Raw genomic sequence first — 25,570 nt, 5'->3', positions numbered from 1 at the left:
CACTAACATGGGTTCATTTGTTTTTATTTTAGGTTTTCTTTTCAAGCACGGTTCATTCCATAATCATCAGACTAGATGATTATATGCATATTATTATTACCACCCACATCTTTATAAGAAAAATGATACTGTAACGCAGATACTTAGTAGTGGTCGGTCTGGTTACAAATATAACACTATGGTGGTAATTGTTTATTGAGTGCCATCTTTTTTTATGACGTCATTTTGAAATATCAGAACTGGAATTTAATATTAGAAATATCTATATGATTAACATTTGCGGTCACTCTGGATTCAAGGAGAACTGATGTTAAAAACGTCCATATGACTAAGATTGTGTGTAACTCTAGGGCAAAGAAAATTTAATGTTGACCACGTGTATAGGATTTTATGGGCCTCAGTAGCGAAAGTGGCAATTTCATTCTAAAAACGACCATATATATAACATTGTTTGTCACAAGGGGGTATCTCATTTTAAAAGCGACCAAATGTTTGGCATTGTTCGGCCCTATGGGGTCCTATGGAAATTTAAATTTACAAACGTTGATACAATTAGCAGTGTGGTCCGGTATGGCTGTTATGTGAATTTAATATGGGCCGCAATTTATCAATGTGATGTGAATTTAACACATTCGGTCATTTTAGAAAAATGGTATGATATAGGATACAGTGGGAATTTAACATTGTGTTTCACTATAGACATTTTACACACTTAATAAGAATTTAATGCTCTAGCTGGTTCGACAGTCTACGTCAGATGCAAAGGGTCGCGGGTTGGATCTGCGGCCGAGTCATGCCAAAGACTTACAAAAATGGCGCTAGCAGCTGTCGCGCTTGGCTCTCTGCACTATGAGGTTAGTGTCAGGACTGGTTGGCATGGCGTCAGGATAATGTGACTGGGTGGGACATGATGCCACATGTCTGCGACATGATGCCCCAGTGCTAGACATCACCATAAACTGTCAGACAGTCAAACAGAACTGGACTCTGTTCTGGACAATATCAAATCCAGAGAACAATATTACATTACAAAGCATGTAATGGAATAAAAACTTAGAATAAACAAACAAACAATTATATTAAATCTATATCACAAATAGGGATGGTTATAAAAAGTGGTTCCACTTCAACAAATATTATCAAAATATTGGCAGTGGCAAGTAACTCATTGTCAATGTTTTTCTCATTTTCATTATGACCTGCCCAATCTTGATTTTAACTGCGGAAGACATAATATGTTTTGACAAAATATAGCCATTCGAAACGCGCAAGGAGGTCATTTTGGCAACTGAACAGCATTTTAAGTGAATCAGACTCGTTCGTTCTCTTAACCTTGGCTATTAAGATTAATCTTTTTTCATGCCTACAGGCCATGTCTGCTAAAAAATTTAAAGCAAGAAACGCGCAAGGAGGTCATTTTGGCAACTGAACAGCATTTTAAGTGAATCAGACTCGTTCGTTCTCTTAACCTTGGCTATTAAGATTAATCTTTTTTCATGCCTACAGGCCATGTCTGCTAAAAAATTTAAAGCAAGAAACGCGCAAGGAGGTCATTTTGGCAACTGAACAGCATTTTAAGTGAATCAGACTCGTTCGTTCTCTTAACCTTGGCTATTAAGGTTAATCTTTTTTCATGCCTACAGGCCATGTCTGCTAAAAAATTTAAAGCAAGAAACGCGCAAGGAGGTCATTTTGGCAACTGAACAGCATTTTAAGTGAATCAGACTCGTTCGTTCTCTTAACCTTGGCTATTAAGATTAATCTTTTTTCATGCCTACAGGCCATGTCTGCTAAAAAATTTAAAGCAAGAACATAAATTTAAACCTGCCATAATAGCATGAGCAAATTCTTCTTCAATATAGCTAATGATTTTAGTGTAATAGCAGTGCACACGCGTTACGTGATAAAAAAATCTTCTCCCACTGATATACGTCCTTTTTATGTTTTGCAGTTCTTATCTTTGCAGACAGTGCTGACATAAGAAGTGATTGTTTTATTTACAAGTATCATGTTGCATATCGGAGACGCTGTTGACTCAGTCAGCCGTCAGATCTGCTTGCAGTTTGTCTATGTTATCTATTGATATTAGATTCCTTACCACAGTTGTAACGGCAGAATTCAAACGATCTTTCAAAGATTTTAATAGTTTTGCTGATCTGGCGTTGACAAGATTTCATCTGGTTTACGTTAAAATCTTGTTCTTTTCCATTGTGTTCCTTAACTGTTTGTGTTTTCCAATGCTTCTTGTGTACTTCAGGTTTACTACTGCAGCTGTTAGCCCTTGATGGATGTCTTCAAGCTATTCATTGTTAATTAGTGCTGGTTCTGTTTGTATGGTTCCAAACTTGTTCTCATTCTGTTATCGATCGACTTTCTGGACAATATCTAATGGACGAGAAGCGAAGATGTTGAAATGACACCTTTGTGTCTCGACACGATGAAAACCTTGGTTAATAGTAACCCAAAACATCGTATGTCAAACATTGACACACATGCATCATATATATTGAGTATGTATGTGACTTCAAAGTAAGATTGAAAGACGGAAAAATAAATGATATATGTAACCCTTCACGTGTTTTCAAAAATTTTAAGCAAATATAGGACACCTAACAAAAATATATCCCGATCGTTTACTGGGGAGAATATTTGAACATGCGATATGCAGAAAGATGAAACATAAAATTTTGTATATCTAGTTAACTGAAATAAAAAGATACACACACAGGAATTGAATTCATCAGAACATTATTTGATAGGTACTGGAAATGTCGCTCGAAGGAAGGTGTTGTTTTAACACCACTAACAACACATCCAATCAATACAGATATTATTATTATTATTATTCAACCAATGTATAAGCCAAAAATCGTCCTGTACCTCTAGAAACCATTTATACAATATTGACAACAAGGGAGCAAACGCAAAAAGTCATGAAATGAAGAAATATATTTTTTTTCTCTCAGAACAAGATATAGAGGACCTCAAATGGGTAATGATTTAATATTGAATTTATGAAACGAATTGAATAATGTCCAGCTTTTGCGAGCCTTGGCTGCAAAAGCTGGACGTTTATTTAACGAGTTTTATAAATTCAATATTAAATCATTACTCATCTGAGATTCTTTTTATCACAGTTTTTATTTCAGCAGAAATTATTTAGATAGAAAGAGGAATGAATACTTTCGTTTATTCTGACAGACGCTGTAACTTTCATCTGCTGTTGGTAACAAATAGTTGAAATAGTAAAAGTAGATCATAAATTTATGCTAACTATAACTCAAAGAATAAGTGTTTATCCAAATAAACAGAACATTTTACAAAAGACAAAATCATTTTTGAAAACAAAATGTCAAACGCGTGTGATGTCACATTGTTTGATACGCTGCACAGTACCGGTATGAGTTGGACCACATAACAAAGTGTCAGTGTTTACCTTGTAATTCCACATCACAGCTAAACATTACCTTGTTGCGATAGTTGTTTTTAAAAGAAGATTACTGGATGCAGACATACACATATTTTCTGGATGCAGAAATACGCGTACTTACTGCAAAGTATTTGTTACCGGATATTTGCTTTGGAATACTAAGGTGTACATAAGACTTAAACGAATCTTGTTTTTAGTCGGATTTGCATGACATATTTACCGCATAAATATGCTGTGGTTGGAAAAGTTCTGTCAGTTGGGGATGCCGGTTTATGTCTACATTTTTCTGTGAACAAAGTTGACTTTATTTACTTTTGCAAGTTCACATTTAAACCACACTTGTATATAGGGTGAATTCCAGGCTACAAATATATCGCCCATTCTCCTCAACCCTACTCCAGCTATCAACTGAACAATACCCGTAGTTTTACTTGTCGTTCTTGTCTTTGGGTTTTTAGCCATTTTTCTTGTTATTATATGCTATACATGGTATAACAAAAGCATGTTGGTATAAATTGGCCATATTGAAACAGACGAGACCAATTTTCCCCTATTCACTTTCGCGAGTTGATCAAGAAATGGCTGCCAAAAATGTTCATTGAAAATAAAAAATCCAGAATGCATGGTTTAAAAAAAGGTTTTCCCACGATTGCAGCCAGTCAGTAAAAAGGATACTGCACAATAATTTCATGGTCTTATTTGGACCGATCAGAATCACATAGAGTGATATGTTAACGTATGATAACACGCAAAATATGAAACTGCACAAAATATAGGAACACTATACCGACTGTGTGATAACGAAAGGAAATGGGTATCTATGTATGGTTACCAGTAAATTGGCTGTGGCAAAGGAAATGGGTGTCCATGTATGGCTGCTAGTACATCGGCTGTGACAATTGCACATTTCGTCTGGGAAGTTTACTATTCTGGTCCATCAACTCTGTCTATACGTGCTGTGACAAAAGCGATTCAGATAATTACAGATGCATCGCCCTTATTGATACTGATGTTCTGAATACTCTTATATCACTTGATCGGAAGACAATAATTCGATAGACATAGCACAAGCATGGTTTAGGAATAAAATACTCCACATATGATAATATTTTGTTTTTTTATATCGCTCAAGAACATATCACAAAAAGAAATGTGGATTTTATTGTCTTTTGTAGATTTTATTAAAGCTTTTGATAAAGTATAGATCTATAAATTATGGTCTCATTAATACACTAAGGGTATGAATGGTAAAATAGTAAACATTTTATGAAATATGGATAGAAACATGAATTTTTTTGTCCGAAAACATATGAGTTTAATTACTTATTTCGAACGCACATTAGGTTGAAAGCAAGGTTGTGTTCTGAGCGCGGTCATGTTTCCCCCGTTTCATTAATTATCTAATTACACAACTTATACTTTAAAGCAATAGAGGTGTATGTATCGTAGAAACAGGCAGGTGTTGTTGTCAATATTTAGAAAGGACTAAGAGGAATAGGAAAATATTTGAAGGGATTGGCTGTTAAGGCACTTGACAAGTTACCAGATTTTATTGGTACTATCATAGGATGATTGTTGAGAAAGGCTGGGCCGGTGCCTTCATTCATGGCAGATCATGCTGCAATTCTACTGACAGTTGCTGAGATGCTTTGATTATTTTTTAAATATTAAATAAGAAGAGCAAGTACCAGTGTCAAAAAAGCTTAATATTGATTAGAAGAAAATTTAATCAAATGAAATATGACTGTCAGCTATCCCACTGATGAAAATATTTAGGATGCAAGATTTAAATAAAAATGAGATGGAAGGGCTAGTTTCTGATGATTTGGCAACGTTCTTTTCGAAATATTTTGGTTGTGTACGCCATTTTTTGAATCTGATAAATCATGGTCATATGATAGTGGACGTCATCTTCTGCAATATTTTTATCTTGTTTCGAAAATGGCTAATTGATGCTGTTGCTACTGATATTAATCCACCCAAGCTTCATTATTATTTGTTTATAATAACAGATTGTAAAGGAATTATTCGAACATTCGTGTCCTGTTTTCACGTATAAGTGAGTATCGGGGTTCACAGAATAAGGGTTTTATTTTTTAATTATTTCCCTTATGAGCCGCAAACAATCATAAAGGCATATATCTTTGATAAATCTTATTAGGTTTTATGGTTTTATACAATTTTAAGTTAATATTTTTTAAAATTAATTCATATAAGTATAAGACACACCGGCATTAGTTGTAGATATTATTTTTTTAGACTAAAAGATGACAATAAGCAGCTTTTTCTATTCTTCCAATGGTTTATATGAGGTTTGCAGTACAAAGTAAATGCAAAGTCTCTGAACTTTAACTCAATAATGTGCACATGCACGTGGAAAAGAAACTTCCTTTTTGAGCATTTACAATTCAGCTAGGCTTTAATGAAGATAAAATGTTTTGATCTGATGAAAATTAGTCTTGTTTTCATATCTATTTGCAGGTACGCTGTTATCATATTGTTTGGCTACATATAATGTTTAGTTCATTACTTTTATTGTATATATGATCAAAAATGATCGAAGAATACGTACTGGGTAGTTTCGGTTAAAATTTCTTTATATCAATATCTACTGATTATCTATGAATATCGATCACACATTAAACACTTGCCAAAGAGAGCAAATACATTTACAGAACACAGTATGAGACTGTGATTTCATTGCTTGACTTGCAAGTTTGTAATTCTAATTGATTTTTCTTCTTTAAATTATTGATATAAAGAGTACAAATCATATGACAAATAACAGTCCTTTGAAGTGCACTGGATCCAGAAAGGAATGACGTTTGTCAGGGATCGATTAAAATAAATGCAGTAAACTGACTACAAGGAGTGCAAAATTAGTTATCTAACTAGTCTAAGAGCTTTCGACTCTTAATGAGTCTTTTTCAAAAGCAAATACAAAACATAGACAAGTCAAACAAATAAAAGGGAAAAATCATTGCGTTTTTCAAAACTTTAAATGACTAGCATACTAATTAAGAGTAGAAAGCGTTTAGGTGTTTAATGCCTTTTCAAATGTTGGTGAATTCTGTATGAAATCTGGTTACGCGCCTTAGTCTGTGATACAACATTCTGAATGAAATTTCCAGTATTGAACATTCGGATTAGTTGGTATGTGATGTTCGATGTTGCTTTATACATATCTTCTAAGGTACAACATTGTCCACGTTGACCAGCTGTGTTGACATACTTTTATGTCACATATTTACGTGATACTTCTGATCTACATTTTCATTTTCATTATAGTACCTTAGTACCGTATTAATGTGTAGACAATAGCTTTAATCAAATTGTAAAACAAATATTATTGGTTGGAGAAACTACCACATGTTTGGATAAAAGTACCGTGAAGATGTTATTAAAATAATTGGGAAAAGGCGGCCAGACATAATACATTTTTACACTGAGCTTTCATATTTTTGCTTTCCACAGTACACACAATTTTTTTTTGAATTTAGATCGCGTGTTTCTGCAATAAGATAACCAAGGTTAATTCTATTATCACACCCACGCTTTAAAATGTATTGGCAAGTCTGTTTCTAACATAGCCATGTCCATTGTTAAGCCCGAAAATGAATAAAGTTTGTGCTGTGTTCTGCACGTATGTGAGCACAGCTACGCACACGTCAGTTCTTCTTTGCTTGATATGAAATTGACGGTGGTGTTAGCATGATTTAACTCACATAGACTAAAACAGGAATTGAATACTATCTGGATGATGATGGAAATACAAAATTGATGGGGAAGTACTAAAGGTCAAGGTCAAGATCATAAATTATGTGTCATTATGGAATCAATTTGTATGGTTCAACAATGATCCAATACATGCCGAATAAATCCTACAGATGATAAGTAATGAACAAATCATATGGCTAGGAAAACATTTGTTAAACAAGCCTAATGTTCATTGTAATGGGCGGATTGTTTTAGGTGGATTTGAAGATACCAACATGTTTGAGCTATCATTTCAAGAGTTACCCATTTGACCACCGGAGCTTGTACCAGATAGAAATTTTAATCAGCATAGCAACAACAATAAAAATATAAAAATAAAAAGAACAAACAAACTAATAAATGATTGCAAGGATACTGTACAAATATAACCAAAACTATTTTATGTACTGAGAAGCAAAACATTTCTGCTACATTGCTGAAAACGTATGATAAACATCCAAATGAGTTCGAAAAAGTTTTGATCAAGCTTATAAATAATTCAGTGTTTCTGAAACCGATGAAGATTTTCCAAAAAGAGGACATCATTTAAATTTGTCGAGTGAAGATAATCTTTTGAAATGTTAGGATGCTACTTGATGACCACTTGGTGATTGTCAGTATTAAATCAAATGGATGAAAATAACAAATTCTATCTATGGTGGAGTTACTGTTGTCCTGATTCATGAATCTTTCCACACTAAGTTGAAAGACAAATACGGTGAATTCTGTTGCTAATGACAACCAAACCAGATTCATTATAGATTCATGTCGAGATAGACAATGTTAACAGTGACATCATGAAAAATGAGATCAGTATCACTGACAGTAGTAACTATCGAAAGGACAACGTGTTTAACATGCCGTAGATGAATAATAAAGTTACCGGAGATTTCAGGGATTAACTAATCTCAGTACGTCTATAACCTTTTTACGTTGGTTATGTGAAAACTTCATTGACATAGACCTGAAGACATCGAGAAGAACGGATGCAAAAACGTGTTCTCAAAAAAATTTACCATTTGATATGTTGGAAGATTATCCAATCACAATATAAATTACGGATAATTCGTTTCCATAGATCGTACAACCGCCAGATGATAGACATGAAAATAAGGTACCGTTTTCCACAGTTGATAATAATGGCTTTGTTGATCATGGAAACGCATTACTTTACAATCAGGGTATCATTCTGAAAGAGAACCTATATTCCCAATATTAGATTGTTTCTTCTATTCTGTTTCAAAAACATCTACAATGTTTGATTTCATATCAACTGGAATTAGGAGATTCCAATTTTCCTTGCTCTAGAAGACGACCAAAACACGTGTTTTATGTGAAATCTTTCATTACAGAATTAATCATTTGCTCAATCACTGATATCGATATTTCAAAATATCTACCACTTAACACTAGTCTAGTTAGATTAAATGATTTCTTTTGTCTTCATTAAGATTGCCACTGTTATCAACCACAAACAAAATATTTGCACATAGTCAGCTATTAACTTTAACTATCTTATCTGTGTCCATTTCGATCATAATTTTATCTTTGAATATGCATTTTCTTTCCTAGTTCTTGTTTCACACACAGATGGCAGACATATTAGGATTCAGCCTCTAGTGAATTTGATTTAATTAATCACTCAGTCAATGATCATGCTATGGGGTCGTTTGAATACATTTATTTATTCCTAAAAGAGAATTTATTTGAGACAATTTATTTAAATCATAAACTGATGATTTAAAGCGAAATAGATATATATTCGCGTGCATCATTATGTATCTGTTGAATTGACAAATAATGCCTTGTTGCAGACTGGCTTACACAACGTCACTTCCACATAGTCTGTTATCGTGATTACTTCTCAAATCGAGCCTACCTCGATGCAACCTATCTTAGTTTATAAACTGTGTCACTTAATTTGTTTATTATTGTGCGTGTTTTTTCTGTAAAAATACTTAGTTGCTTTTCTAAATCGTTGCTTTAGTTGAAAATGCCGAGACAAAGCCATGCTTGAAATATTTTACAATGTCACGAAGATCTTCTCTATTGCCGAATGGTAAAAGTTTTCCAGTTCACTTTCACCGGTCTCCTTGCACAGTAAAAAACGCTCTTCGATCTAATTCTGGTATAATCGAGTCTAAGGTACATTGGCTGCTATATCGTTGATTTGTCTTTATCTTGTCTTATTGCCTTAAATCAAAACCAATCCATTCCTATATGTGTATTAGAAATCGGATGAGGAATATTGAATAAGAGAAAATCCAATCGTCCTCGAGACAATGTTTGTTCATCTCGTACATCTGGTTACTATCTTGTATCATATCATCCCGTTTGGGGAGCATACTCTTATATTTGAAAGCCTGCGGAACAGCACAGGGATAATGTAGAAATGCAGACAATAACCTGTTAATATCTCTAAGTAAAGCGCTATCCTACACTTTTGTCCGACCACTATTAACATAACATATAAGCAGTGTTTTGCAATTTTCTAGCTCCTATTTCAACTTCCTCTAGTTTTCTTTCATGATTACTGCTCAGTCCTGCTGTGTCCAATGAACATATTGAATTCATTTAGCGTAAGAAGAATATCATATCCGTATGATAGTTTATGTTTTTCATTATCATCATATCCCAATTGCTTACCACTGCAATGTTATTATCTCCTTCACCTTCATATCAAATGACACTAAAAAACCCATACCAGATATTTAAAAAATGCTATTTAGGCTCAGCTCTGATATAACAATTTGCAATGTCTACACTGGTTTATTGCTGCTGGGTGTGTGGGTGATATAATCATGTATTTGACTGAGGTATTGATCTCCTAGTGGTAACGTTACAAGATCTTATATACGTTTATTTAATATATTAGTCATTGATTTTGCTTAAAAAGTCTACCAAATGTTTAAGTCTTTCATATAAACCTCTGAACAGTAGACACACTTACATCCATGAAATTGCAATTCTAGTGTTTCCGTATTGTACCAACTCCTAGAAAAAAAATGAAATTTGAGTTTGATAATGTAGGAGATAAAGAATTGTAGCAATTTTCCCTGCTACCATTTATACAAAAAAAAAAAACAACATCTAAATCTTTGATCGTTCCAGCATAAAATATTACATAGAAATTTTTCTGCAAAGGTTTTTCTCAAAATAATTAATTATTTGAAACATGCTGTTATTTTTAATTTTAGCAGATTTTTATTGCAAACAATGGATTCGGTTTAACATTTCTAACTATTTCTTAAAATACGTCATCATGAAAAAAATGTTCATTAGTTTCAGCGCATACTGCACATACACATACTGGAGTGTCACGCAAGCCTACTCGATAGAGATGTTGCCACAGGGAGTTGCAATTATTCTCAGCTTTGCGTGTTCAATCAATACTTTTTTGTGGTCATGACAAAACATTTGACAGTATTAGATTAAAAAACTTTGATCTTTTGAAATAACCTAGTGACATGATATGATGTATGTCCTCTGATGGATTATCCCCCACACTAAAACAATGTCCGGCTAGTATGCAAAGGATATCGGCTTATCTCGTTTATATAATGGGAAATCAATTCGTATGAAACAAATTTGGGGAACGACCTTTGATAATCCTATTAAAACCTTCAATAATTGACAATGCACATATTTTTAACATCTATAATAATTCTTTTAGTAGCTTTCATGCAGAGATGATATATTATATTTTTGTGGATTGTCAGGTAACCTACTTGGACTAATAAAAAAAGTTTTATACGAATTTTTTCTCGATTCTGAAGTTAAGGTCATCAATGGACATGTTCATTGCTCTGCTAGCGTCACAAAACATTTGTATGCCCTAAAGTATTTTCAAAGGTTGTGACACCACTGAACCATCCTGCCCCACAAATGATAAAGGCGCTTTCATGATATTCCCCATAATGTGCTTAAAATACTATTAAAACCTGCAACAACAGTGGTTAATATCAAGCAAGTGCTTTATTTTCCAGTGTCAATGGCAGAATAGAATAGCACATTATACACGAATGTAACGAATTCCACCCTGTGAGACAGAAGAACTTTAATGTCAACTAAATTAATAGGTCTTTTATGGTTTACCTCCTAATACAAAATCTTGATTTTTTTTCATATAAGAATGTGATTTATGCAACAAGTTTCAAGTTCATCTTCAGACGTTTTTTTATATAGACATTTTAATCTTTACACTCTAGAACTTGATTTGACATCGGCACGTTAAGGCCAGGATTGTGTTGATGTGTCATTAAACCCCATACAAACATACATACAGTACATATTACTAAGCATAGCCATTGACACAAGAATCGGCACGTGCCAATCTTTTAAAGTTACTAATTAGCGTCAACAATATCGTGCCACAACGAAACATCTCGACTATTGGTTGACGATACTAGTAAGTATACAATGATGCACAATAAACACACCTGACCAATCAAATATTGTGGAATGTAAATAATTACAGTGCGCACGTTCAACTATGAACATCATTCATCCTAGATATGATACTCGCATCTTATACACATCGTATGTTCCCGAATTTACGGCATTGGATTGGTTTCTTACTGCACCTCATTATTTCTTTGTCGACCTGTGATCTAGAGATTTTGGTTACGAGTCGGGAGTACAAAAAGACAATGTTGAGTGGGCCGATATTTCGAATGTGGTTCGAAACCTACAGATAACCCTTATGGAGACAACACCTGATGGTACGGAAACTTTCTGGATATCTTTCGTCCTATTTGTTCCCTACGGCAAGGACCGACAGCAATGGGAAGTAACAGCATCCACTGGTTGTCGGCGATCCAGTCTGCGGTAAGGAATTTACAAGTCCATTAAGTCTGATAGCTGTAAGCCTGGAGCACATTGCCTGTTTCATAGATAATTCAAGTACCCATAGATAAAACTGATATGAAGAAGAAAGAGTTTCAAATCCCTAATGGTGGGGCCCAGAGTGGCTGAGGGGTCTAAAGCGCTCACTGTTTCGGATCACTGCCATCTCGCATCTGTCTAAGTGGGTTCGAGTATCAGACTGTGCTAACGTGGATACGTGAGAAAGCATGCCAGTAGCTTCGAGTGGGTAGGTGGTTCCTCCCGGTGTTTTCCCGGGTTCTTCTTGCACTAGTTATACTGGCAGCCATATATAGACTATATTGTGCTGAAAAATGGCGTTAAACCCTACAACAACAAAATTAACAAGAATAAATCCCTAATGGTACTTGCTTCTACAGACACTTGACTTCCTTAAAAGAGTGGCATATCAAACGAACCTCAACGTAGTAAGAACCGACACCTGTTGATTTGTTTATTATATATACTGTATTGGAGTTACCATGTTCCATAGCGTCATCCAAAAATGCATGTATATACTTCCATGAAATATTACTTAAAAAGTAAAGACACCATTTTGAAACGACATGCTCATAAATGTAATGCAGAATAATAAACATTAAGAAAGTTATTAGTACTGCTTTTCAAAGGAGATAAATTATTTTCAATATGCATGAATTTCGGATCCAAGTAATCTACATATCTCAATGGGTTTCTTCTTGTCGAAGTTTAATTGCTTTTCTACGTAAATTGATATACGATGGTTGATTAAAAATAAAGTTATGGAATAAATGCAATATCGTCTAAAAAAATACACGTCAGCTTCATACAGATTCGTCTGTCCATAACTCAATACTTCCCAGGACGGACGTCATTTCAAGTTGCTGATGTATAGACTTTTATTTATTTTAGGTTGAAACTGATGTGCAGTTTCAAAACTACTGTTGTAAGCATCGAAATAAGACTCTAGACCTTTTACACTCGTATATAACACCAACAAGTCATCGGCGAATAAAAGAAAACTGATTTTAAAGACATCATTTGATCGACGATTTAAATCTTTCTCATTAAAATGTTTTAAATTAATTGATGAATTTATTTCATGACAAGAGAATGGGTCTTCCAACCTGCTTTGTGCAATAGGAGATAAACTAGTTCAGGCCCCAATTTGATTTATAGTACATGCCTTAAAATGTTTTAAATTAATTGATGAATTTATTTCATGACAAGAGAATGGGTCTTCCAACCTGCTTTGTGCAATAGGAGATAACTAGTTCAGGCCCCAATTTGATTTATAGTACATGCCCTCTCACAATACTGTTTCACATGCATAGGAAAACTCTTTGTCATATACTTTTGATCTTCTTAATTATGCTGACCACTGAGATACTGGTAATATCGTCCGTGTAATTATGTTGAACATTGAGATACTGTAATATCATCTTTGTAATTATGTTGACCATTGAGATGAACTAATATGATCTGTGTAATTTATGTTGACTATTGAGATGCTGTAATATTATCTTTGTAATGACGTTGACCACTGAGATGAACTAATATGATCTGTGTAATTATGTTGACTATTGAGATGTTCTAATATCTTCTTTGTAATTATGTTGACCATTGAGATGAACTAATATGATCTGTGTAATTATGTTGACTATTGAGATGCTCTAATATCATCTTTGTAATTATGTTGACCATTGAGATGTAGCAATATCATATGTGTAATTATTCTCATAATTGATATGAAGTACCATCATATTAAGATGCGGTAATATTATATATATAATTATGATGACCATAATCAGATCAGGTAAGATCATCTGTATAATTATGTCAACCATATTGAAATGTATTAATGTCATATGTGGAATTATGTTGACCACTGAGATGAAGTAATCTTATTCGCATAATTATGTTGACCATTGCGATGTATCATTATCGTCTGTATAATCATGCTGACCACTGAAATGTAGCAATATCATTTGTGTAATGTCAACATGAATTTTGAAAATCGTTTCAAGATTTCCAGAAAGTCATTAGGTTTGACTCATGTAATGATTCCACCTTAACAGACGAATTCTTTATTGATTGTTTTATTTCCTTATATTTTGACAGATTTTTCTTTTCTAAATGTGTCCATACAAACTGATCTTCTGTGAATTGCTTAAAATTCCTTCTGCGTCCTGTCAACTTACATCTCAAGTCGAAATATTCAATATTCATTATGTGAATTTATACCTTAAATCGAAATAGTCACTGTTCATCCATATCAATTTACATCTTAAGTCGAAATAGTCACTGTTCATCCATGTGAATTTTCACCCTAAGTCGAAATAGTCACTGTTCAACCATGTCAATTTACACCTTAAGTCGAAATAGTCACTGTTCATCCATGTCAATTTACATCTTAAGTCGAAATAGCTACAGTTTACAAAATAAGTCCAAAATGTCACTATTTATCCAAAACCAGTTTACATCTTATGTCGAAACAGTCACTATTCATCCACGTCAATTTACATCTTAAGTCGAAATAGTCACTATTCATGGATGTCAATTTACATCTTAAGTCGAACTAATTTCTAGAGCAGTGGTCAGAGTAGTGTTAGATCAATTACTGCTAAGTTAACATGATGATAGTGAGATGTACACATTTTTACTGCAATATTTGACAGTTCTTGGAGGAGACTCTTTGTTAGTCATCTAGAATTTCTGATTGCTCTCTCCCGTCCATTTAAATCAATGGTTAAGAGGATAAAATAATGTTTGTTTCCTGGTTATATAACAATGTACATTTTAAACCTATCGAAATTAATGAGTGATATCGGAAATGAGTGGGAGGGCTGACATTAAATGTACATATTTGGAAATAACATAGCTCGTGCTACTGCGTAATTAACTGTACCTCCATTAGAATAACATACGTAGATTCTAAGAGAATCTCCAACAGTTCTAACGTTTAGTATTCCAAAGATATCAAAGACATATCAGTTGATTGTTTGCGATATTAATTTTAGGAAGCATCAATAGTTTTTTTAAGTTTACAAGCATCTTATTGATAGAAGTCTGCTAATGAGCAGAAATTAGTGCAGCACTCTCTTTGCAAAATGTATGAAACTCATTTAGTTTAGGTATTGAAGTCACACATCAACATAATATGACGATCATTTTTCATCTTTATTATGTCAACTAATAATTGATGAAAGAAAATTTAATTTTCAAAACTCGATGTCTTTGAATGAACATAAAAGGCTGCTAGAAACATTAGAAATCGTAGATTAAAGAAATACTGTTTTAGTTAATCAAGATGGTTATTATCGGTCTGGTTAACTACCGTCTATGCTTGCTCATAAATCGGCTCAAATTGCCAGCACCATATGCCCTGATCTACCGTAGCACAATGTACTGGCAGATTATGGTCTATTTTGTTTGCTCAAATGAAAACTCCTAACAGACTGCACAGAACCAGATCTACCGCCACATAATGCGCCGACATGTCTGGGTCTGTGCAGCTGGCTCTAACGTATACACCATATCATTCGGTATCTTCATCCCACGAGTCATTACGCTTTTATTCGACCTGACCGTCTTCTCCTGTCTTTCTGCTTGAAAATGAAGTTTTATCCTGGTAGAGCTCCGGGAGAATATCATTGAGTCCTCTTTTCAATCAAACTAAAAATGTTGAACTTGCCTACAGTGTTCCATACCGTCTGTACTCACTAATAGGTCGAAGTGATAAAAACAATGCTCCTGATCTGCTGTGGCATAATGCGCATGCAGATCAGGGTTATCTTGATTGTTCTACTGATTACCCCCAAGTAAATACGGTATACGGTTTAGTCTTACTTCATTAAAACCTTCCAGCCTGAACTAGTTACTAGAATATCTTATATAATCCATACATGGCTGATAATGTCATGAATTAGGAATCGTGCGAATCAGATACAACAACTTTTTATCTAAATCCTAACAAACATGCATTCAGCTCAAAAAAGTTTGATACACCTAGATAATACAGGGTTTATATTAAAGAATTGAAAGGGGGAGGGTATGCCCGACCACATATATCAAGGGTATGTGAGGCGTGTTACGCAACTGTATACATGATTAATCTCGGTACAAAGGAATATAGTTGTTAGGTTTAATTATCTAGAGGAAAGGAAATAAAATAGAATAAAAGCTTGATGTAAGTTTTGTATTTCATTAATTATTTACAAAGTCAAACGTATTCACCATCTGTACAACACAATTCCAACATCTCCAGAAAAACTATGCTGCACCTTTCGCACCAGGAAATAAAAGAAAGAAAGAAAGAAAAGAGAAATTTAAACATATGTTGGTCGACCTCTATACAAAAGTTTACTAATACAACACAATTATAATAATGAGCAGGGTATTATACATACATACGTTTCCGTGCTCATACATACATGAAATGCACACCCAAACATGTCTTGTATATACAAACTGGATTTCTAACCACCGGTTTGTTAAATAATCATATAACAATATATACAATGTATAAGAATAGTCAAGTCATAATGGTTCTTCACGAAGAAAAATATAACTGCCGTTCTAAGATTGAGGAATATTATCTAGAAATATGATTTACTTTCAGTACTACGTAAAACGTAAAGATTTGTGGACTCGTGTTATATAAATAAATAAATAAATTATGAGCTGACTATGTATGTATGTATGTATTATACACACACACACACACACACACACACATGAAACCTTAGGACAGAGTTCCTTGTCTTTTTGGACGTTGCGTCAAATATTGAAGCTAAGAATTGAATACCTTATGGATCACCAGAAAACTTGGGTTACTATCGATGTTATAAAAGTTGAAGTGTTATAATAGTTGAAGTGTTATAAAAGTTGAAGTGTTATAAAAGTTGAAGTAGATATTCTACGTATTGTTAACACTTCATCCCCTTTAAAACAATAATGATCTTACTGAGACTACTGGAGTATGTGTCATATGTACATCATTATGATATGTTAGAGCAATTGTATAGTTAGTTGATATGCTACAGTAATTGTTAATTTGATATGAATTAGTGTATCAGTTCGAGCTGATAACATTAGGATGTGAATCAAACAAGTCCCACAGAGTTTTTGTTTGATCCGGACCAGGCCAGAAAAAAGGACGACGTGTGTCATTTTCAAGCTAAGTAAGATAAAAAAATAAGTGATACAGCGCGAATTAATGAGGCATTCAACATCGAGTTAATGATCAATTTTCTCCATGTTAGTATGTTCGACAGCAATACTGCATTATTAGCAGATCGATAAATCGTAGTTCTGTTATGATCAAAAGGTCTTTCTGCAGGGCAAACGCATATTGATCTTCAACGACTGTTATATTCAAGAACTTAAGTTCCCACCCTTTTAGATGATTATCTACATTGTGATAGTTATTCAAACATAAGACATTACTCATCAAACTTTTGTAAGAAGCAATTACCTTACATGTACTATTTATAAATGATTTCACTTGTAATTGAAATACATGATTATTTAGTAACGAAATTAGTATTCCTTTCATTTGCTCAGTTTTGCTACTCAATGTCCCGGTGTAGTCACAGTACTATATTGACTCGTAAAATACTACAATAACGTAAATCGTCCATAAGCATACAAATCTCGTGCAAAGAAAGGAACGGAATTTTTTCGGGACAAGTGGTAAATTGTGATATATCATTCCTACCTGGATCAAGTAGTAGCTTTGTTCCTGCAGAATCAACCAACATATTCTCTTCATTTGCTCAGTTTTGCTACTCAATGTATTTTGTCTTGGTTGTTTTAAAATTGATGTTGCTTTCATCAACAAAATAAAATGATAGTCTTATATATTAGGTCGTTCAGCTACTTTGGGTTGAATCAATCATCTGACACAACCCGATAAGTGGCATGACTGACATCTTTCAAAATGATTCCCTACCGACGTAAACTTTTGGTGCTTGTGATGCTATTTTCACAAATGTTATATTTATTCAAATGTTTAATTTACTAGTAGATAACATAGCATCGGTTGTAGCATTTTCATAATATTTAAACGATTTCATACATATTACACAAATTCTATTACTTCCTCAACTAACCTGGTGTAGACGCACCGTTTACTCTCTTGTTGTATCGTTGTTCTTTCTTGAGCTCTTTTGAATGCAACGTCTGCCGTAAGGGATAGTAGGAAATACTGAGATCACGAGTCGACTGATTCCATTTAAAAGTGCTTGATCTTTTTGGCGTGGGCACAACAACTAAAATAAAACTATTCAGTGGGTAATTAAAATTACTGTTCTATGGTGCTGTCATTATCTACCTAATATGTTCACCTACCCGTAATATGTGCATGTGATTATTATGACCAACCACCTTGCTGCAGTTGTGGTTTTTAAAAGTGACAACATTTACCGAATTGTAAATTATTAGAACAAAATAAATGATGGAGCAAAGATACATTGTAATCAACCTACGTGTTTTATAAAAATGGTGTCGATATTTAAAAAGATTTACATTAAAACAACAGATAATGTGTTCTGTCTTGCAAATGTTGATGGGATGACGGAGTGGTTTAGGTTAGCCGTGATTGAAAAAACTTTCAAGAAAAGACAAACGTAGATATGACTACTTCAGATATAAGATATGATGCTTTGTTTCAAGAAAGGTACTAATTTTCAGATTACATTCAATGACGAAACACTGAATTAATCTTGATCAGACATGATAGCATGATGATCAATATTGTTAAATATGAGGAGGGATTACATGACCTTTTGGATATAGACAAGTAAGTAAAATTGCCTTCGGCTAACTTGATGGCACAACTCGTAGTTATCATCAACTTTACAGGGTCAATAGACTTGTTATCTGAGCGATATGGTTAGACACTACACAAACAAGCGAATAATTTGTCTACCTAAGGGTCTTACTTACTTATGTTGATCACTAGTCTCACACTGACTATATTGATAGATAAGTGTAGCTAGCATGCAACGATAAGTTCAAATACATCGTGACAGTAATTATGTTTGGTCCGAGAAAGTAACTAAAACGGGAGATGATATAAATGATGTCAGATACCAATTAACGTTTGAAGCATTATCAATCAGCAAAAATTATAGAGGTGTTAACAAACTGATTTTTGTTAGAGTGTGACCGATGTGATACGAGTAATGCATTAGATAAACGCCGTGTTGCACGTCATGCTAATTATTACTGATTACGAGACCAGGGGGAAACAAGTCACCAGTTAATAAATAATAAAATGGTACATACGATAAACCAGATATGGCAACTTCAATGTAGCCAAAGTCTTGTCACGGTAATAAATGACATCACCCAGGAAATGAAAATGACAACATTAAGGAATAAGAAATGGATTTAAACTACATTTATAAAGAGCTGACAAACAAATGCAAAAAGTACACGTTTGACTGGGAGATCTGGAATAAAATCAAAGCCAATGAAAATCGAATAGACGATGACGCAGTCATCATGATTTGCAACTTCTCTTATATTTCATTCAAAGAAAGATTTGCTGCAAATCACACAACTTCTCAATCAAAAATACATTTTTCAGAAAACAAATGTTTACCATGAATAATTTGAGTATATCAATAAAATCTCCAATCGCATTGAATCACTAAAAGAACAGTTTTAAAACGAGTTTATAAGGATGGAATTAGTACGGCACACTGGTGATGTAGAAACCATTACAAATTTAAAAGTAAATGGATATACAGATTGTAACATTCTAGTTTTACAAAATGTGTAGTTGTAATTGAATCTAGCTTCTAAAATAAATGGAAGTATTAAATGGACTAACATTTGTTTTCCAGTCCTTGACTTTGCTGACAAGCAGCAGCAATACAATGCTTGTCCAATCAGATCAACGATTTTCATCCTCAGGATGGTATCTCACACGGAGACGGATAGACCAGATATTGCGTAAAGTAAATGAGATTACTATGGCATTTAAGTGGAGGAGATGAGAAGTTTAGAGGTCGAAACTAACAGAAACTTATATGTGAGCATATAACAACAGTAGCTAGACCAAGTTTAATGCTCCGGCGAACCAGAATATTTCTAAAATATTGAATGAGATACAAATTTACTACATTGAAATTCTTTTCTCCTCATTCAACCCACTGACGGATAATAAAATGATACATATCAGACGTATGACACAAGCGTGCCATGAAGTATAATCAACTAGACTGGGCAATGTCGATGGAATGAGCAGGTTATGAAATGTCAATTTGACATTTGAGAGACAGAAATGTTCCAGAGTCGGCTAAATCAGTTTACAAATTTCACTTTTAAGTTCAAAAGCCTCTGTATGAATTTAAAATACACTTACCATGTGATAATGCATTCAAAATAACAACTACATGGATTTGAAACTGTATAATTGTATCTGCAATGATTCATAACCCCACCAAGGAATGACTTGCTATACGTCAAGGAAAACATGTACTTGGTCAATAATAGCTTAGAAGAACATACACTGTACGCCATTGCTAATTTGGCTGCTTTCAAACCAAATACAAAAATGGCACAAATACTACTGTTGAATTCTAAAGAACATTGCCAGCTGATGAAATGAATTATATTGCAGACGGCTCTACTGTACAGTCTTGCTAATTAAAAGGAAACGTGGTAATTTAAAACCTAAACTGTTCTTGGTCGACTTCAACAGCAGTGACAAGAAAGCAAATTAAAGAGAATCATTTAATTCCAGATTATATAAAATCAGATATTGCAGACTTTTGAAAACAAAAAGTAACAACTTTTAATGACGGTAAAGTTCAATTTCAACGCAAAGTATTCGTGTTACCATAAGGTAATGTGTTTAGGTTGTTGTCAACTAAATAACCTTAGTGATGATACATAGACGATACTATTATTTAATGTGTGAAAGTTATATGCATCTGGTGACAATCATATTTAATTCATTACCTAGTAAGTTTACATTCAAGTGAATAATCAATTTATGTACTTGTTACATTGTAAATGCTGTTATAATTCACTCATTAAAAATTCCTTTAAAAAAATCACTGCTTCTTTTTCAGTCATGTATTGATAAGGGTTTACTCTTAATGCAAATAAGTCTTATTAGTGTGGCATTTAACTCATTTCTGAAAACACCGGGTACCTTTAATTCATTTATGGCATGTTAAATAAATTGCCCTTCGGATAGCAGATGTCTTATTTATGACCTTTTCCATCTGTTTCCTAAACACTGAATAATTCATGAGTTTGAAGAAATTTATGTTTCGAATTCACTGATAGCTGTTTGTCTCAAATCTGTATTTTAGTTCCATGTAAATCGATAGCCAGAGCTGGTGTGATTTAAGTTAACTTTGTGTATTCCTTTCATTTTTAAATACAACTACTGATTCAGTTTACAATTTATTTACTATATAACACATTTCCATTTGCTTTCCAATTTACACTCCAATTTTTGGCAAAGATGGTCCGTTGCAATTTGTTCTACTACTCTCTTATACTACCCTGATAAGTCATTTTCATCTGGAACGTATTTCTCTGCAGCAAGGTAATAGTCATTGAAAAGGTCGAGTAAATGTGTTAGATATCCAAATTTACCTCTTATATCCACTCCTTGTCACCAACATCAGGGATGAGGAATGTTTAGCAAGGTTTCTTTGTACATCTAACTTGTTTATAATTTTCCCATTTAGCCTTTTCAAAAAAACATATAATCTCATTATCGAACCATACAATTGTTTTGATAAGTATATACTATATAGCTTTGATCATTACGTATGATATACGGCTTTGGTCATGATCTTTCGAAGACAGCATCACATTTTATTTTCAACATAATAGTCATTGTTTTCTTTGGCACGTCTATGCATTATCATGCTAATTCTACCCCGAATAACACACTCAATAGTTAAAAACAAGTAATAATTTGTGAAATGTTTGAGTTATTACCAGCTATCTTTAAACTGGCATCATGAGCTAAATCAGGTGCATTGTGCCAAATTTGCAGTTTGCTATCCATACATTTGAAAAGACCTGGACAAATTCAAACATTATTAATGCACCTCTCTTCATGTGGCAGTCATGAGAGTCACCTTCTGATATTCAAATGGAAGTGCGAAATCACATCTTCTACATTCTGGTAATTTTTATCTGATATACGGGAGTCACTCAGATTTGAAAAACACTTTTGTTTCGTTCGTATATATACCCTTAAGTAGTCAAAGATATCCATGCATTCATATAGTTGTGCATCCTTTCTCAAATATGTAGATTGCATCACATAAACTTGTTCCTTCGTCTCAATAAACATGTTGACGTTTAAAATTTGAATCAACTAGTCTAAACATCTTCCCATGTACCTACATCTGCAAATGTAATCATTATTTTACCTGGTATTTTATTGCCACTATTTATGAATCTACCTAATAGGAAGACCATGCCGAATGAAACGTATTTTCCTTCCTTGTTGGGTATTTTTTTTACTTCGTCATCTGGACCATGATGAACAGATGACTGTCATAACAGAACAAATTATGAGTGAATATTACGTTGCATTTTTGGTATCTCAAATTTAAAATAGTCTTATTGTTCTGAACCTTTGTAATTGCCTGCTACGTGATCATTGTCTCTCTATCTTTTTACTTTTGCATTTTACTCTTACAAGTGTGGTATGTACTTGTTAAGGTAATTTGCTTCGTCTTCATCTATGAATACCATAGGTTTTGCATTTTTCAGATAGCTATCCTATACAATCACTTGTAAAAAACGTATGTGTGAAATCCTTATTTGTATCAAGGTTTGACTATAGTTCTGAATTCAGTTAAGGTACCTATAGAAACTTGATTTGGTAGGCTTTGCTGAATTAACCTTCTTGTGTACATTGGTTTGATTTGTTACAATTTAATTATGAATATCTCGTACATGCAATATACGTATGATGATAGTGATGATAATTTTAAATTGGCAATAAACAGCATATAGGAATTTCAATTCATGACGATATTTTTTAATCTGATAGCTGAGCCTTTTTCAGGCATTCTATTTATCGAGTTCGTCAACATTGTCTGTATTAGATCTTCATAGTAGGTAAACAATTAGAGTAACACAGACCAGGAATTGTAATTATTTACGAAATCATTTTGTAATATTTGTTTTGCGTGCGAAAACCCAGGCCAAAATGATCAACAAATTTAAATGCAACTAGCATAACAACTTACTCTCAGATCACCAGTGAAGCAATACATGTACAAATAAAACGTATGGGCAAGTTCAAAATCCAGACCGTTCAAGAACAGAAAAATAAATTAATAATTTCAGTCCGTTACAGGTCTTTATTAGAGTTTACTGTTTAACTTCCGTATTATTGGCTATTCCATTATAAATGGCTTCCAAAGAGTTGTTCAAATGGCTTCAAAATAACATTTCTCTTTTAAGGCACAAATGACCTTCAATCAGTTATTCAGATTTGTCAAAATAAATATTGTTTTATGTCATACTATTACGTACGATTTATTAACAGTAGTAACCGCTCCACATTTATCTCTCTCTCTCTCATAATGGAATGGCTGTTCATTGTAAATTGAGACAACACTGTGGCTTTATTCTTTCTGTCCATAAAGGCATCTACCAATCAATCTACGTAACATGCAGCTTGGAATTAAGGATTGACATCTTGTCCATTTGGGTAAGTCGCATGGTGGGTGAGGACATATGGTGTCTCATTCAGGATGATATCTTTGTAGTTTTGATAATAGAATGCCAATACTCTGCTGGCCGATGAGGGTGTTCCATGATATCATACCAGTGATCTAGCTGTTCCCCATGACTGTACCATCCAAGCTCCACCTGCCACAAAAATTACATTATCTGTATTAGATCATCAATTTACACATTACTCACACCAATCACACTAAGGGGCCATAAAGCATAAGCAAACATACCAATGCACAGGAAAAATATATGCGTATGGACATGCAACGAGAGAGAGAGAGAGAGAGAGAGAGAGACTAGGATACAGTTTGTGATCGATATCACTTTCTTCGTATAAAGATACTTATGCTATTTAGAGTTACATGGAAATGTCAAACAGATTTTATTTTTTATTCGCACGTTTGGTCAGATCTAATTGCTTAGGGTATTGCTGTAAAATTGATTTACGCTTGACAACCATGTCGTTAAATTGGATATTTTAGCAAAACGTTTCATTTTGCTTGAATAATACAGATATATACGACCAGTTTCAGTGCTTACGTTGACAGAGCACATAATTCAACATGATTTCGCATTTGTCTTGCTGTTTCATAGCTGTAATTTGTTTTCAGATAGTTTGTACTGTGAAAAAACACTTATTAATTAATTAATTAATTTTAACTGAAGTAATAGTTAAAGTAAATATACTGTCATTGTTTCCATATAGTTTTGGGTGATTGGTGTATATTTTAAAAGTGTGTATGAGGTAACAGTATAAAGATGATGGTAGTGTAAACAGGGAAATGGTACTTCATGCACAATCCATAAACCCATCAAAGAAGCTCCAAATATATATGTAGCACTATTTACATGGTATAATTTGACTACATCATTTTGGATGGGAACTACCTCAGAAATCACCATTCTTTATATTTTTTTCTCTCTTTTATTGCAATATTTAGATTTACGTTGAAAGGAGTCACTCAATTCTAAAAATGCGTCGTTCTTACGCTATGACGCAGTTAAAGAGGACTACAATGAGAGACAGGGAAAACGAAGTCACGTAAGAGTTATCATTGCAATTCGATCTCCAAAATGACCAATAACTCTGAACGAGCAGATAAGTTCTTTACAAAAGAATTCGTGATGCCTTGATAGTAAAGAGTCCACTTTAAGGATGTAAAACATGACATTATTTTGACAACTGACAAAAACAACAACAGCAATAATAATAATGAGAAGAAGAAGATTAAGGTGAATGTATTTTTTTTTAAAAAATAAAACTCGAGAACCCACCCAACTCATAACCCATACCCATATGTAACTGTTACAATCGGTTAGTTACGGTCCGATAGTTGTATTTGCCCAAAATAATTTTGTCTTTCGACATTAAATGTATTCACCTTCGTGTACCCCTTGATTGCAATGCATGTAGCTAAAACTGATCATTGAAAAGCTTTGATTGTAATACATGTACCTTTGATTGTAATACAGTAGTTAAAAGCTTTGAGTGTCATATATGTAGGCTTGATTGTAATCCATGTAGTTAGAACTAAACATTCCACAGCTTTGATTGTAATAACTGATTATTAAAAAGCTTTGATTACAATACATGAAGATAAAAATAATCATTCAATAGCTGTGATTGTAATACATATAGCTAAAACCGATCATTCAAAAGCCTTGATTGTAATACATGTCAATATAACTGTAATACTTGTAGCTAAAACTGATCATTCAATAGCTTTGATTGTAATACATATAGCTAAAACCGATCATTCAAAAGCCTTGATTGTAATACATGTCAATATAATTGTAATACTTGTAGCT

The 25,570-nt window shown here is 33.6% G+C and overlaps 1 protein-coding gene across 1 annotated transcript in view; it reads right to left on the bottom strand.

Annotated features, from left to right (window-relative positions):
* Positions 1-21,219: 21,219 nt before the first annotated feature.
* Positions 21,220-25,570, bottom strand: part of LOC149805369 (uncharacterized) — a 272,199-nt gene continuing 267,848 nt past the window's right edge. The window contains exon 12 of the mRNA XM_089934156.1: positions 21,220-23,896. Coding sequence (XP_089790282.1) covers positions 23,774-23,896 — 123 coding nt within the window. The 3' untranslated portion in view covers positions 21,220-23,773. The remainder of the gene's footprint in view (positions 23,897-25,570) is intronic.

The sequence above is a fragment of the Sinohyriopsis cumingii genome, chromosome 2 (assembly GCF_028554795.1).
Source record: "Sinohyriopsis cumingii isolate HCF-2022 chromosome 2, ASM2855479v2, whole genome shotgun sequence".
Taxonomy (NCBI): Eukaryota; Metazoa; Mollusca; class Bivalvia; order Unionida; family Unionidae; genus Sinohyriopsis; species Sinohyriopsis cumingii.
This window is presented reverse-complemented; position numbering and strand designations above follow the sequence as displayed.